General features: G+C 58.8%; 2 protein-coding genes and 1 long non-coding RNA gene across 3 annotated transcripts; 1 reads left to right on the top strand and 2 right to left on the bottom strand.

Annotated features, from left to right (window-relative positions):
• Positions 1–613: 613 nt before the first annotated feature.
• On the top strand, positions 614–3,605 carry LOC148182390 (uncharacterized). Its single transcript, XR_015774754.1, has 5 exons — positions 614–786; positions 1,355–1,515; positions 1,918–2,053; positions 2,334–2,471; positions 2,966–3,605. It is a non-coding gene; the product is annotated as an uncharacterized LOC148182390 (long non-coding RNA).
• A 7,235-nt stretch (positions 3,606–10,840) lies between these two features.
• On the bottom strand, positions 10,841–12,305 carry LOC106628816 (uncharacterized). Its single transcript, XM_088068573.1, has 2 exons — positions 12,283–12,305; positions 10,841–11,934 (listed from the first exon to the last, which is right to left on the bottom strand). The coding sequence occupies exon 2, from the start codon at positions 11,908–11,910 to the stop codon at positions 10,993–10,995; it is 918 nt and encodes a 305-aa protein (XP_087924699.1). The 5' UTR covers positions 11,911–11,934; positions 12,283–12,305; the 3' UTR covers positions 10,841–10,992.
• A 1,773-nt stretch (positions 12,306–14,078) lies between these two features.
• LOC106628817 (uncharacterized) lies at positions 14,079–15,732 on the bottom strand. The gene is made up of 2 exons (XM_014262173.2): positions 15,612–15,732; positions 14,079–15,063 (listed from the first exon to the last, which is right to left on the bottom strand). Exon 2 carries the CDS (start codon positions 15,060–15,062, stop codon positions 14,472–14,474), a length of 591 nt encoding a protein of 196 aa, XP_014117648.2. The 5' UTR covers position 15,063; positions 15,612–15,732; the 3' UTR covers positions 14,079–14,471.
• Between the last annotated feature and the right edge of the window lie 91 nt (positions 15,733–15,823).

Here is a 15,823-nt window from a genome sequence, read left to right as displayed (position 1 = left end):
GCAGCTTCCCGGGCTCCTGATTTCCAAACCCCTTTTGGGGCAGGAAAAGCAGCTCAGTGGTGATTTCCCAAGGCTGACTCAAAGCCCTGAAATCGCCCAGCTCCGGGAAGGAACCTTCCAGAAACTTCCCCAAAGCAGCAGAGCTGAAGCAAGGCCCCAACCCCCCTGCCCAGCTCACACAACTTTGCTTCACCCCCAGCTTGCTTCAGCTTCCTCCGGAGCCCCTTTTGACACCCCAAAATGTCAAATTCCTCCCGGCCAGGCCAAAGGAGCAGCGTCCCCTCAGCTCCGCACCCCAAAACGGGGCAGGAGCCCCAAAACGGGGCAGGAGCCCCAAAACGGGGCAGGAGCCCCATCCCGCAGCGCTTTGGGGTCTCTGGGGTCCCGGGGGGAGTCCTCACATCCCCGGGGAGCGGAGAGAGCTCGGGAACAGCCTTGGGGACAGGGATTTTCAGCAGATCAGGACTTTCGGGGGGCTCAGCCCCTCTGTCCCCGCACAACCCCCCCCGGGATGGAGGCAGGAGCCGGCTCCGCCTGTTGCTGTAACCGGATATTTGTCAACCCTGGAGCTGCAGCCGGCGCTGGGGGGGCTCCTGTTGTGTCACCCCGGGGCTGCTGGGCAGGAGGGGACAGAGAGCGACCCCTCCCCAAGCCCCAAATCCACATCGGGACGCTTTCACCCCCAGCCGTCCTTTTCCAGGATTGCGGGATTGGGAGCCCCGGGCTCCTGCTGCCACCTGGTGGGACGCGACATAGCGGAGCGGCGACACTCCGAGAGGCCACCAGGTCCTGCCCGCGTCCCCAAGGACGCTGCGACCACCCCGACCTCGGATTCCCCCTGCTCCTCTCGGAAATAAATCGGATTTCTGTGCAGGAATCAGGCCCCGCAGTTTTTGTGAGTCCACGCACCCGCTTTCAAATATCCCCAAATCCTCGACCTGGGGAGTCCTGGGGCTGGATCAGATCCTGGACCCGGCCATGGGATGAGCAAGGAGTGACTCTCCCATGGGAGACCCCTCGGTGTCCCCGGGTGTTCCCACCCTGCCAGCTCAGGGCTCCTGACCCCGGCTCTGCTGCCCTGGCCTGAGCTGGCCCAAGCTGGGTCCAGTCTGGGCCCAGAGGCAGCTCAGTGACATTTGGGACAGCCTAAGAATAAGATTAAACCCCTTTCTTTTGTTCCCGCGGGAATTTCTCTGCTCTGTGACATTTTCCAAACTTTGCCCACGAGCTCACAAACCCCTTGGGCTGTAGAGAGGGGGAAAAACCCCACATTTTGGGGATGTTAAACGCAGAGTTTGGCTTTTTCTGGCAATCCAAGGAGGCGCAGAGCCCTGACCTACATACACCTCTCCAGGTGTGCTGGTAAACATCCTCCGAGCAGCAGGATAAGGAGGGAGGCTCCCTGGGAAGAGAACAGGACTGACCGGAAGGAATCCTGTCCTCCTCCCACTCCCGGGATCCTGCCAGGAGCCGCTCCGAGCTGCTCCCACCAGTCCCCATCCCCGGCTGATGCAGGTGAGTCTCCGCCGCTGGCTTTTGGGTTCGGAGGGAGCTTTTTGTGTTTGCTGGCTTGGTTTGGAGCGGGTTTTACCCGGCAGGGCTCAAGCTGGACGGGATCAGCTCCCAGGCAGGAGGTTGGACGCGCTTTCCTCACCTGCAGGAGGTGATTCATTCACCCCTCAAGTGCCTGGATGGTTACAGGGAGCAGCTCCCCTTTAATTTAACCAGGGAAAGTGGAGAAATGAAGGGAATCTAGGTGAAAGTCCTCAGAGAGGCCGGGGAAGGAGATCTTTTTACCCGCGGTGAAATGGGACGCAGGAAGGCTGAGCGGGATGTTTGGGAATGCTGGAAGGGAACGCGGGGATTTTCCTGCCGCCCCCGGCAGAGGCGGTGGCCTCAGGTTCTGCTCCTCTCCAGGATGTCCAAGCTCATCAAAGCCATCACTGACATGATGCAGAGTTCCCAGGGCAACACCAGGAAGGGCAAGAAAGCGGAGCCCTTCAGCAGGAGCGAGTTCAAGAAGCTGATCCAGCAGGAATTCGCTCCTGTCAAGGTGACAGCGGCTGCTGCAGAGGGGAAAAGAGGGTGGGAAAGGTGCTGGGGGGGTGTTTTGGGGTCTGAGGGGGTCTGCAACATCCAGCCCACATCCAGGGCTCTCTCCACCCTTCTGTTTTCCCTGGGTTTGTCCTCTGTTTGTTGTTTTTTTCTGTTTGTTTGGCTCTGCACCCCTGGCGCTGGGATTTGGGCATCCCCCAGCCCTGGATGCTCCTGGGGCTGGGGGGTCCTGGCTCTTCCCCGCCCCGGGAGGGGCTGACGGGGTCCTGTCCCCGCAGAGGTCCCCGAGCAGCAAGTACAGATCCATCCCTCGGCCCTCGGACCCCGACACCGAGCCCATGAACAAGGAGAGGGCTCCTGGCAAGCCCTGCGTGTACTGAGGGCTCCCGGATGCTCCTGGCACCCGGAGGGAGCAGGTGGGGGACAGCCAGGGACACCCCCGGGGCTGGGGACACCTCCGGGACTGGGGACACCGTCGGGGCTGGGGACACCTCTGGGGATGGGGACACCCCCGGGGCTGGGGACACCTCCGGGGCTGGGGACACCTCCTGGGCTGGGGACACCTCCTGGGCTGGGGACACCTCTGGGGATGGGGACACCCCCGGGGCTGGGGACACCTCCGGGGCTGGGGACACCCTCGGGGCTGGGGACACCTTCGGGGCTGGGGACACCTTCGGGGCTGGGGACAGAGCCACCCCCCTGTCCCCACCAGGGAGCCCAGCCCACCGGACAGGGTGGGATGGAGCAGGAGCTGAGCTCCGGAAGGGATTTAATCATCTCTAATTAATTTTGCGCAGTAATTGGGCAGCGATCAGTGCAAAGCAGAGGGGGTTGGAGGGAGGGACTCGACTCCCGCCAGGTTTCGGGGTGCCCGTGGCCAACCCCCGTGGGTTTTCCCCCCTTTCCGCAGGATCCGTGGGCGGCAGCAGTGGTGGGATCTCCTTCCAGGCTTTCCCTGCTCCTCCGGGCCAGGCACATCCTGGGAGAAGCGAGACTGTGCCCAGCTCCACCGATTTACCTCCATGAGGCAAAAATATCCCAGGTCTCCTCGGCTCCCGGTGCTGCAGCGGCGTCTCCCTGCATCCTCCCTGTCTCCTGGTGCTTTAAAAACGCAGCTTTGAAGGCTTCGGGGGGTGGTTGGGGCAGATTTTATCTCTTTTTAATTTTTTTTTTTTTCCCCTCATAAAAAGCCACGGCTGAAATCTCAACCCCTTCAGCCCGGTTATTAAACGGGGAGAAAGTGAGAAAAAAAAATAAAATCCCTGCTCAATCGGGCTGGGATGAGCAGGGTAATTATTGACTCAGCGCTAATGAACCCAGAGAGGCGATTCCTCGGGGGGGAAAAAATCAAGGATTGGGTGTTGGGAGCTCGTCTCCAGCTCCTCTGGAGTCGAGAGGATTCCCACAGAACTCCCACAGGTTTATTTTGCGGGGGTGGACTCACCAAAAACGCGGCTCAGCTTCAGCCCCGGCTGAGGGGGCTCAGCCGTGGTGTTCACGGAGAGGTTTCGGCACTGGAAATACCCCAAAGGCGTTTTTTCCCCGGTTTATTTCCCCCCCTTCTCACGTGAACGGTTGTAAGACCACAAAAACGCAATAAAAACCGGATTTTAGCAGCCTCCCGAGGCAGGGGGGTGCTCGGGGAAGCTCCCAGGGTCGGGAGAGGGTTGGGAAAGGGAGAAGTTTGGGGTCTGGGGGGTCCAGCAGGACACGCAGGGGGATGGGGGGAGGCCTTTTGGGCTTTCTCCAATACCGGGATCCCGCAGGGGTGATCCCCCAGGAATGATCCCTCAGGAAGGATCCCCCTGGAAATGATCCCCCAGGGATGATCCCCAGAAATGATCCCCCCAGAAATGATCCCCCAGGACTGATCCACCCAGGAGTGATCCCTCAGGAGTGATCTCATAGGAGTGATCCCCCTGGAATGATCCCCAGGAGTGATCCCCCCAGGAATGATCCCCTGGAATGATGCCCCGAAATGATCCCCAGGAATGTTCCACAGGAATGATCCCTCAGGAAGGATCTCCTAGGAGTGATCCCCCAGGAATTATCACCCCAGGAATGATGCCCCCAGAAATGATCCCCAGCGACCAGAGCATTCCAAGGGTTTTCCAGCTCCGGCACAGGCTGTGCCTTAACCCAGCCCCAGCCTTGCAGTGGAAAACAGGCATGAGCAGTTTGGAATCAGCGACCTCAGGGGGTCTTTCCCAACCCCTTCGGCTCTGTGGTTCTGAGTGGAAGGAAACAGCCGCTCCAGAGGGATTTAGGGAATGTGACTAAACTTTATTGGGCACCTGGCGGGGCCGCGGGGAAGAACCAGCCGGGCCCGGAGGGCACCGGGCAGGGCTCGGCAGCTCCGGGGAGCCCGGAGGGAGCCGCTCCCCGCCCGCCCTTTGCTGCCGGAGCTGTCACTTCATCTTCTGCTGCGGCATCTGCGGCACCTGCTGCTGCTGCTGCTGCTGCTGGCCCTGCATCTGCGGCTTCCCGTGACAGCCACCCCCGGAGCTGTGACAGCCCCCGGAGCTGCCACCGGAGCTGTGACAGCCACCCCCGGAGCTGTGGCAGCCCCCGGAGCTGCCACCGGAGCTGTGGCAGCCGCCACCCCCGGAGCTGTGACAGCCACCCCCGGAGCTGTGACAGCCACCCCCGGAGCTGTGACAGCCACCGCTGCTCTGGCGCTGCTGCCGGTGGCACTGGTCCTTGTCCTGGCGGGAGCACATGGTGCTGTGCCGGGCCACCTGCGGGCACAGACGAGCTGGCTTTTCCTTCCTGCTCCTGCCCTTCCAGGCGGGAGGAATCCAGCTGTTCCTTCTCCCAGCCTCAGCCGGAGCCCACATTTCTCCTGGTCCCCTTGGCCAAGCCGTGCCCGGCTCTCCAACCCCCCCAGATCCTCCCTCCACGTCCCCATCCACTGTCCCCATCCTCCTCCCTCCCTCCACGTCCCCATCTCTGCTCCCTCTCAACTCCTGGGCTCCCTCCTCTCCCAGCCCCTGCTCCCCACCACCGCCAGGACAAATCCCAGCCCCGTTCCAGGCGCGGGGGGTCCAAACTCATCCCCCCCCAGAGGGTTTGGGAGCCCCCTGCTCTTACCTGAGCTGCTGGTGCAGGGACGAGGTGAGGAAGGGATGAGAGGGAATGAGGATTTTGGGGACAGCAGCACTTTTATACCCTCTCTGCACACCCCACCTGGAGAAGAAGCCCCTCCCTGTCCCACAGCTCTGCCCGTTCATTTAATTCGCTGATGGCTTCTTTTTTTTTATTATTATTTTTTTTTTTTTGCCTCCCCATTCCCCGGGCTCCTGGGGTGACTCACCTGATCCACGCTGGGATTGCCTCTCCTCATAGGTCGCCTTTCCTGTCCACGGAGGTTTAATTGCCGGCTCTGCCCGCGCGGGGCTGGGCTGGGGGAGCCGTGTGGGCGGCCCCGGTTTCCCCAGGTCAGGTTTGGTGTTGATCACACCCGGGGAGTGCTTTGGGTTCAGGGGGGAGATGATGTCTCATCCCTAAATCATCCCTCCAGAACGCCCCGGGGTTCTCCAGGTCTGCAACGCCCCCTAAAAATGGAGATGGGCCCAAAAACAGCTTTGGGAAAGGAGGAAACTCTTCTTTAGCAGGAATTCCCTCGGTGCTGGGAACTGCTGAGGGGAATGTCCAGTGCAGTGTCCAGTGGCAGGAGGGGCTCCAGGGAAGGGAACGGAGCTGGGAAGGGGCTGGAGAATTCCTGAGGGAGCTGGGAAGGGGCTGGAGAATTCCTGAGGGAGCTGGGAAGGGGCTGGAGAATTCCTGAGGGAGCTGGGAAGGGGCTGGAGAATTCCTGAGGGAGCTGGGAAGGGGCTGGAGAATTGCTGAGGGAGCTGGGAAGGGGCTGGAGAATTCCTGAGGGAGCTGGGAAAGGGGCTCAGCCTGGAGAAGAGGAGGCTCAGGGGGAACCTCTGGCTCTGCACAGCTCCCTGCCAGGAGGCTCAAGCTGGAATCAGGAATTTTTTCCTGGCTGGTCAGGCCCTCAGACCAGGGAGGTTTGGAGTTTCCATCCCTGGAGGTGTCCAAGGAAGGCCTGGCCGTGACGCTCCGGGCTGGTGACAAGGTGGGGATCGGGCACAGCTTGGGCTCGACGGCCTTGGAGAGCCTTTCCAACCTCAGGGATTTTGGGATTTGCCTGGATTTCCATGGGCTCGTTCCTCACCTCGGTGAAAACACGGTGGGGCGATGAGGAAACTCCAAGGTTTCCCGCCGCTGCCAGGAGGACCACAGGCAGCTGGAATTCTTATTATTTTTTTTTGGAAGGAATAAACCCTGCCCTGGGTAGCGATCCACAATTAGCAAGGTGCTTAATTACGTGGTTGAGTCTCAGCCCGGGAACAATTCCGGATCAGCTGTCCTGTGGTTTTATTCCAGGTGCTGGGACACGCTGCGGGAGGAGGAATCCCGCGGGAGCCCTCGGCCACTCACGGTGCTGCCACGCTGTGGGGAACTGCCAGACCCCCGGGACTTTCTCCAGAGCTGCAGGAACATTCATTTTGCATTTTTCCTGCTCCCCAATTAGCTCCTAATTGGCCAGTAAATCCCGGTGGTGTTCTGCACACTGAGAGCTCATGCGAGGCGATAATTTGGGATACTCCCTGTACCTTTCTGCTGCGTGGGCTGGGAATTCTTTAGGACCACAGAGCTTGCTTGGCCCCTTTCTGCTTATGGAAGACATTTCAGTCATCAAACAGGAAGCAAATAAAGGCTGAAATCCGGATTTTCCCATCTGGGAGCTGCTGTGGTTTTGTCAGAGTGAAAAAGCTTGGGAAACACCGGGTGGAAAATCTTTCCCTTCCTCACGAGCTCTCCTGTTTTTGATTTTATTGAGGTTTTATGGTGACCACGGGGAGATGGAGGCTGAGCGGTTCCTGCCATCCAAAACCCACCCGCACTTGCTGGTACCCAAACACGGAGGATTTTGGGAAAGGTGGGAGGACAGGGCAGGTGAAGGAGCCAGGTGAGCAACCTGGAGCTTCTTTTGTGTTGCTAAACTTCTGGCAAGATCTAGAACAGTGTCAGGGCAAACTGTGCCGGGGTTTGGCTCCTTAATTGGTTTTTGTTCTGGCCTCAGCAGAAATGTGGTCAATGACCTCTGGGAAAAAAAAAAGACCGGAAGGAATTTTCGGCTCTTGGCATCTCCCCGAGTTCAGCTCCTCGTGTTTTAATTGCTCCGATTTGTTAACAATGGGCACCTCTACATTTTGTGCTTGGCCACCTTCATGTGCCTGGAAAACGGGTTTGGAAATGGGGGGGCTCAAGGCAAATCCCAGACTCGGATCCATCCCTGCTCCGAAAACAGGGAGTGAGCTGCTGCCTGCACCCTTTTCAGCAATGCCAGAAATTTCTGATCCTCCTGACGCACTCGAGAACAATCTTATCACGGTAACATCCATTTCATGAATGGCAATACCGGAGCAATAAATTACCCAATTGGTTTTAATTACAAGTTGAGAATAAACGTAGCAGCTCCTTGTGTAACCATCGAGCAACGCCCCTGGCACGACCCAGAGCTCTGGCAGGGCTGGGCACAGCGTTTCTAGAAAGGCTGGCTGGAGGTGCCTCCCCCTTGGGAGGAGTTTTGGGGCCAAATGGCAAAAATAATAATAAAAAAAGGGGTTCTTTGTCTTTAGAATTTTTTTTTGGCTTAAAACCTCTCCCAAGTTATGGATTGTGGCGGCTCAAATGTAGTCACAGACTGATCCCGACACAAGTGCGCCAGCGTGAGCAGAAAGTTTATTTCAGCATCCACAGAGCAGCTCAGGACAGGTTACAGGATTTGCCAGGGGAGGGGAAGGAAGGGGAGGGACACATTTTCCTGGGAAATCGCTGGGAAATTTGCAAAGCTTTCGGAACGCGGCGCAGGATCCAGGACATCCCCGTGGATCACCTGCAGCGGATGGCGCCATCACTTCATCCTGGAGGATACTTGGTAGATTTGCTGCTGGCACTCCTGCGATGTCCCGTGGCAGGGTCCCCCGCTGCAGCCGGATCCGCTGCTTCCATGGCAACCGGATCCGCCACTGCTTCCATGGCAACCGGATCCGCCACTGCTTCCATGGCAACCGGATCCGCTGCTCCTGTGGCATCCAGATCCGCCACTGCTCCCGTGGCAGCCGGATCCGCCACTGCTCCCGTGGCAGCCGGATCCGCTGCTTCCATGGCAGCTGGATCCGCCACTGCTCCTGTGGCATCCAGATCCACCACTGCTCCTGTGGCATCCAGATCCTCCACTGCTCCCGTGGCAGCCGGATCCGCTGCTCCCCTGGCAGCAGGACCGTTCCTGCTGGTAGCACTGGTCCTTGTCCTGGCGGGAGCACATGGCTGGAGACCTGCTGGGAAAACTGCTCCGTGAGTCAAGGCAGTGACCAGGGACGCTGGAAGTGTCCACAGCTGCACTGGACGGGACTTGGAGCACCCTGGGCTGCTGGTGGGGTGTCCCTAAAGTCAGCAAGCTGTTTCTAAGGTCCCTTCTAACCGTCCCAACCCTCTGCACGATTCCGTGACCTCATAATTGTGTGATTCCGTGGTTCTAAGCCAAGTTCTCCAACGGGAGCAGGGTTGTCACCTCTTTGGGTGAGAGCCCTTCTCTCATGCAGCCGGGAGAAGTTAAAAGAGCTGGACAGACTCCAGAACAAGACACACAGAGTCCTCAGCCACCTGAGCCAGAAATTTTTACGTTTCTCTCCTCGGCAGAAGGACTGAGATGGAGACAGGACGTGGAAGAGAAGAGCCCAAGAGCTCAGGACCAGGGAGAAGCTGAAGAGCATCAGAAGAGCAGAAGTCTGATGGGTCTGGACTCACCTGGAGCAGAAGGAGCTCGAGAGGAGACGCCGAGGAGCTGAGACGCTGAGGAGAAACGGCAAGCGCGGGCTTTTAAAGCCTGGCTTGGGCTTCTCCTCCGGAAACGAGATGGGGCCCCACTGGAGGGACCTGATTGCTCAGCACCCCGAGCACTCGGCTAATTGGGAGTTTTTGTGCAGCTGTTTTGACTCACGGAGCAGATCGATATCCTGACATTCCTCTTGTTACTCCATAAAAATGTTAATTGCCCACCACGCCTGGCCAGGTCGGGGCGTGGGGCTGGGGAGCGTTCGGGATGGATTTTGTCCCCTTTGTGGCGTTTTGTCCCTTGTGCCCCAAACCTGAACTGAGAAGGGACAGATTTTAGGGGGTGGGAAGGTGGGATTGTGGGGTTGTAAAGGAAACCCAGAAATAAAAGGGAAAGGGAACAAAAAAGGCCGTGGTGGTGGGCAGTAAAAACAAATGTAATTTGGACAAGGCATAGCACCAAAGAAACACCAAAAATTCTGAATAAAATCAGCAAGGAGCACTAAAAGCAGTGTTGGAATTTTTCAAGCCAGGCCTTTCTTAACTGAAGGGCTTTCAACCCAAACAGAAGGAATTTAAAGCCTCGTAGGATGTGGAAAACGTCCTGGTAGGAGTGGGAGGACATCGGGATCTGCGTCTTTAACGCTCTGATTTGGGGACAAAAGTGTCTTTTTGCTGGTGGAGAGCTCCAGGCCTGATTCCCTGCAGGACTCTAGAGGCCACTGTGATATTTAAAATAGCCTGGGTTGAAGTAAAATAAAACACAGAATCCAGGAGACTCCTTGGTCCCCAGTGGAGCTGAATTGCCAGAATCAATAGATGGGGAAAACCCAGCGCGACTCGGGATATTTCACAAATGCTGGGAGAATGGAGATCCTTGTGAAACTCATTATTCACGATTAATTACAGCCCTGATTCCGTGGATGGGGATAAACCTGTTCCATCGTTCGTTTCGGCGATGGAGACAAACACCTGAGCAGGGCCCGGGGGCACCGGGGCCCACGTACGGGACAGGACTGTGCTGGCCCCACAGTCGGAGCCCGTGTCCCCTACAAAGCTCTCGTTCCTCAGAGAGGCATCCCCAGATCCACTGACACCCTCCTGAGTGGGAAATGGCTTTTTTTGGGGGTAATTCCTTGGTTTTGTGAAGGAATTGCCTTCGCAGGGGTTGGCAAGGGAGGCTTGGGGCAGCGTCAGCAGCCCCCAGGTGTCCACCCCTAAAACCCCAACCCCGCACCTGCTTTTGCTGCTTCTCCTCATCCTGCAGGAGGAATCCCCCCCAGCAGCCCTGGGAAGCGGCTGGCTGTGCCGTGAGCCACATCCTGGCGCCAGGAGCGGGTGGAGGCCCTCGCCTGGGTGAGGTGAGGTGCCAGGAGCCTCCGAGGATGCGGAGCTGTGACTCACAGCGGCTCCAGATCCCTGCTTTGCCCCACAGATCCTCCCAGGGGATTCCTCTCCCCACCCCACCAGACCCCAACAGGATTTTGGGGCCTTTCACCCTCTTAGAGCCATTCCCAAATCCTCTCCCTGCCTTTTTTTCCCCCGGGACATTTTTTTTGGGAGGTTTACTGTGCAAATCCAGCTGTACCCATTTCCTCGTGGTCCCACACAGACCCTCTGCTTCTTCCCTCTCTGATGAAATGTGGATTTTTCCTTACACAACCCTATTAATATTTAATTACCCTCTTGCACAAACACTCCGTGATGAAAACTGTTACTTTTCCAGCCAGGAAATCGCCTGGAGTGGGAATGAGGAGCCACCAGGTGGAACCAACCCCGAGCCTCCTTGTGAGGGCAGACGGGGCCGCTGCAAACCCAGCTTTGGCCACCAGAAGGACCAGAAACCGCTCGGATGGATGAAGAGGGAAAAAACACGGGTGCGAGGGGGCTTGGAGACAGCATTTTTTTTATTGCCTCCGCGTCTGCTGTGAAATGAGGCGAGGGGCATCCTAAATCTCACGGCGTCAGCGGGTCACAGCTTCAGAGCGCGTTACAAGCGGAGGGGACAGAGCAGGGATGGGTGACAGCGCAGGGCAGGGACACGCGGGACAAGCTCCCCTTGTTTCCCCTCGCTCCTCAAATCCTTTATTTGATCTTCCGGGCTGGCACTTTGCAGATTTGCTTGTGCTGCTGGCTGGGGATGCCCTTGGACACGGGCACACAGGCCTGCTGGACCGGAGGGGGACAGGGAGGGGGACAGCTCTGCATTGGTGGGGGACAGGGTGGGGGACAGCTCTGCACCGGGATGCTCTGCACCGGAGGGGGACAGGGACGGGGACAGCTCTGCACCGGGATGCTCTGCACCGGAGGGGGACAGGGACGGGGACAGCTCTGCACCGGGATGCTCTGCACCGGAGGGGGACAGGGACGGGGACAGCTCTGCACCGGGATGCTCTGCACCGGAGGGGGACAGGGACGGGGACAGCTCTGCACCGGGATGCTCTGCACCGGAGGGGGACAGGGACGGGGACAGCTCTGCACCGGGATGCTCTGCACGGGTTTCCCACAGCACGGCTTCCCACCCTGGGCCCCTGCCCCGTGGCACCTCTCAGAGCACACGGACCTCCCGTAGCCCTGGCACCCCCCCGAGCCCCCGGAGCTGTACGTGGGCCTCCTGACGCAGCCCGAGCCCCCTCCGTGGCACGAGCCCGAGGAGCCCTGGCACCTCTCGGAGCACACGGACCTCCCGTAGCCCTGGCACCCTCCCGATGCCCCGTAGCTGTACGTGGGCCTCCTGACGCAGCCGGAGCCCCCTCCGTGGCACGAGCCCGAGGAGCTGGAGTAGCCCTGGCAGCGCTCGGAGCAGCGGGGCTGGCGGTAGCCGTAGTGGCGGTAGTTGTGGCCCCTCATGCCCTCGGCGCCCTCGCCGTGGCAGCCCGAGGAGCAGCAGTTGGCGTAGCCGTAGCGGAAGGGCGTGCGCCGCGTGTCCAGCCAGGATCCCGAGGGGTCGTACCAGGTGGAGTTCAGGTTGAAGTAGGATTCTCTTCCCGAGGAGTAAATCATATTGGGGCTGTGGGGGGAAAAAACCTGGGAAAGAGACGGGTTGGTGTCGGCATCTCCCCCGATTCTGTTTGATTTCCCATAAAACCGTGAGGGGTTCATCCTGAGAGCCTGGGTCCAGAGGAAATCCCTGTGGTTGCCCAACTCCGGTCAGATTGCATCTGAATTGCATCCAAACCCTCTCTCTCTCCTTCCCTTCCCATTTTTTTTCACCTCCAGGAACAAAACCAACCCCAAGGCGTCACCACAGGGGGTGGCACGGCTGTAAATCCCACCCCCAGCTCCCTCCAGAGCTTCTCCCCTGGCTCTGGAGCAGAGCGTGGTGTGAAGGTCCAGGTGTGACCTCCTAAATCCCCTCATCCAGCTGAGTCTCACCAGCTCTCCAGCGAAGGCAGGCGCCGCCCGGGGGAGCAGAATGTGAGAGGCCAAAGGGGCCGAGGGCTTTTATAGAGCTCCGAGTGTTCCCCTGCACGTGAAACACGCAGCAGGAACGAGGATTAAATTATTTATTGGCAAAACATCTCCTCCATTTGGATGCTGTTCCCAGTGCCTGGCATGTTCTGCTTGACTCACGATTTCTGATAAGCATCTTTTAATTACAACATCGGTCCCCAGCGGGGCACATAAAAGACTGACACGGCCTGAGCCACACTTTGGCTGTGTGAGACAGGTAATAAAGGACTTATTCATCCTCTCCAGGGGAGCAGGACACTGACGGGTGACCTGTGAGTCAGGAGCGGTGATGGCACCGCTCTGACCCTTCCCCTCCTGCTGCCTGAGCAGCGTTTCCAGGTGAAGCACGAGCAGGTGATGGGAAGAGCCAGCTCAGAGTCACCGAAAGCAAATTGTGCCCCTTGGTTTGGGTGGTGGAGGGGCTGGGTCTGGGCATGAGGGGGAGAGGAGGGCATGACACAGCTTTTCCAGGGAATTCCTGGCTGCTGCATTCCTGCAAGTGTCAAAGGCCAGGTTGGACAGGGATGGGATGGTGGAAGGTGTCCCTGAACGTGGGGGTTGGAGTGAGATGATCCCTAAGGTCCCTTCCAACCCCAACCAACCCACGGTTCTGTTTCTTCTCCATTTCTGCATTCCAGGCTTGCCCCTCACCTCATCCCCAAGGTGGTTTTTTGAGGTCCCTCCCAACCCAGACCATTCCCCGATTCCATGGCTCCAGGTGTGATGATGGAGCTGCCCCAGCTCCTGTTTTTGGGGTTAAACTGGGTGGATGAACCACGTGGGGGTGAAGGAGTGGCTGATTCTGGTGCTGTTTAACACCTTCATTAAAACCCTGGATAATGGCATGGACTTGGAAAATCCTCAGGCGGCACCGAGCTGGGGCGAGGGGCTGGAACTGCTGAAGGAGCAGTCCCGTGGCTGGGATGGGGTGACTGGGATGCAGGGGCTGGAAAAGCAGCTTGGAACATAAACTGGACCAGGTCTGGCCTGGAAGTGAGGGCTGAGCTGGCCCTTGGTCTGTGGGCTCTGAGTCACCGCGCCGGGAACTGGGAAAAGGCTGGGAAGAAAATCCCTAATAAAAAAAAAAAGGGCTCTCTTAAGGTAAATTTCACAGGTAAGTGGTTTTTTAATTTGGCTAGAATTAAACTGGAGAAAAATAAATTGTTGTGGTGAAGAAAACGAGGATGGATTTCCTTTTTTTCCCTTCCCAGTCCTCCCTGGCAGTTGTGTGAGGACACGCCCGGGCCGTGCTGAGGCAACACAAAGAAATTAAATTATTTCTTTTAATGCACTTTTGCGGGAGGCTTTCCTGGGGAAGTGAGGAGAAGGAGCAGGTCACCCGAGCGCCTGCGAGAGCCTGGCCTGCGCCTTCCTGCAGGATCGAAAAGGCATCCCCGGCACGCACAGCCACGCCTCGCGCGCTCATTATCATAATTAACATTTAAATCAGGATGCCCCGTGCTTCCATCCAGGGGATGAAGGTGCTGGCACGGCCACAGAGCAGGTGTTGGTGCCTGGATCTGCCCATCCCGCCGTGGGGAGGATTTCCCACAGCCCAGCCTGGGGAAACCGGGCTGGAACCCTCCCGTGTGAGCCCCGATTCTGATTTAAATGAAATTAAATTCAATTTAAACGAGTTCCCTCGCCAGAGTTTTAATGGCTTTCAGCAGCTTCTCCTTGTGATGCTTGTGGGGGCAAGAAAGAGAGGAACCAAGGGGTTGCTCAATATTTTCCAACTTTATTCTCGGATACGCGGGGAGGGGGTAAAATTGCGGGAGTCCGTGATGCTCCCGCCGTCACAGTGGTTCCTTTTTCCCTCGAGAAGTCCTGGAGCTGCTTTCAAACAGCCTTGAAACCGCAGAAGGCAAACCCGTGGCCGTTCCTCCATCCCCGGGTGCCCCTCGGGAGGGGGAACACCCCGCCGCTGCTCCCCAGCGAAAAACAAAACCCGGGAATTTAAAGTGTCGGTGATGGGGCCGAGCAGGGCACCCCAAATCTGACGTGCAAAGAGCAGCAACGAGCCCGGAGCGGAGCTGGGAGCATCCTTTGGGCCGGGGGCGAACCTCCCCGGCCCAGGCAGCACCGGCAAGAGCTGGGGAGGGGTCCCGGGCTCAGTTCTTCATGCAGAGCGGCACCAGGGTGAGCTGTTTCTGCTGCTGCTGGCCGGGATGCGGTGGCAGGGGGACAGCGGCCGGGCAGCAGCGCTGGACGGGCCGGGGGCAGCAGGGCAGGGGCCGGGGGCAGCATGGCAGGGGCCGGGGGCAGCAGGGCAGGGGCCGGGGGCAGCGATGCTGCAGAGGCAGGGGCTGCAGGACCACCGGGGGCTCCTCATCGCGCTCAGGACTCTGCTCCACTCTCCGGCGAGGCTTCCCGCAGGAATGGGGCTCCGGGCAGGGCGGGCACGGGCGGTGCTGCTCCAGCGGCCGGCGGTGGAATTTCACGGGCGGGGGGCACACGGGGGGCACCGGGCTCACCTCCACCCGCCGCCGGGGCTTGCAGCTCTGCGGGGCCGGGCAGCAGCCGGGCTGGGCCGGGCAGCCCTGGGGTGGGCTCTGGCAGGAGCCCTCGGTGTCGTGGCTGAGGGTGCCGGGGTGGTGGCAGCTCTCGGGGGTGGCACTGCTGGAGCTGGGCCGTGTCCAGCCCTGGTGGCCCGAGGAGGGCTGGCACGGGTCCTGGTCGGTGCCGCCTTTCTGGTGGAGCATCCTGGGGGAGAGACGGCGGAACCGGGCAGTTAGTGAGGGTGGAAAAGAATTCCGGGCTCATCCAGCCCAAGCTGGGATGGATCAGGGTTTTGCCCAGCCCGGAGTGCCACGTCCAGGAATTCCTCGGACACCTCCAGGGATGAGGACTCTCCAAACCTCTCTGGGCCGCCCTTTCCAGGAGGAAATTCCTCCTGTGTCCACCCCGAGCCTCCCGCGGCCGTTCCCTCTCCTCCTGTCGCTGTTCCCTGGGAGCAGAGCCCGATCCCCTCAGCTGTCCCCTCCTGCCAGGGAATTCTGCAGAGCCCAAAATCCCCCCTGAGCCTCCTTTTCTCCAGGCTGAGCCCCCCCAGCTCCTTCAGGAGCTGCTTCCCCCATGACTCACAAATCCTTTGAGGGTGACCAAGCCCTTGGGCATAAACAGCCTGGGGAAAAGAAAACAAAACACCGACTCCTTTTTTTCTTTTTTTTTTTTTTTTTTTTTTTTCTTTTTTTTTGCTATTTCCAAGGAAAAACGGAGGGATCTGAGAGGGCTGAGAGAATCCAACTCACCCTGCGAGCAGAAACGGCCGGGCTGAGCAGGGAGTCGGAGTTCCTGAGCACAGAGCTGCGGCTGAAAGCTTTTATAAGCGGCCGAGCTCTCCCGGGAATGAGACACGTCCTGGGAATTAATAGCTGAGCACTGAGGCCGCTGCCGTGTGTGTGTGTGTGTTTTGTTTCTGGCACTCACTGTCGGATTAATCAGCCGCAATTAGCGCCGGGCC

Source organism: Pseudopodoces humilis, chromosome 31 (genome assembly GCF_049639895.1).
Source record: "Pseudopodoces humilis isolate 2021_Gansu_Grassland_sample_001 chromosome 31, ASM4963989v1, whole genome shotgun sequence".
Taxonomy (NCBI): Eukaryota; Metazoa; Chordata; class Aves; order Passeriformes; family Paridae; genus Pseudopodoces; species Pseudopodoces humilis.
Note: the sequence above shows the minus strand (reverse complement) of the source record. Positions and strands in the feature narration are given on the sequence as shown.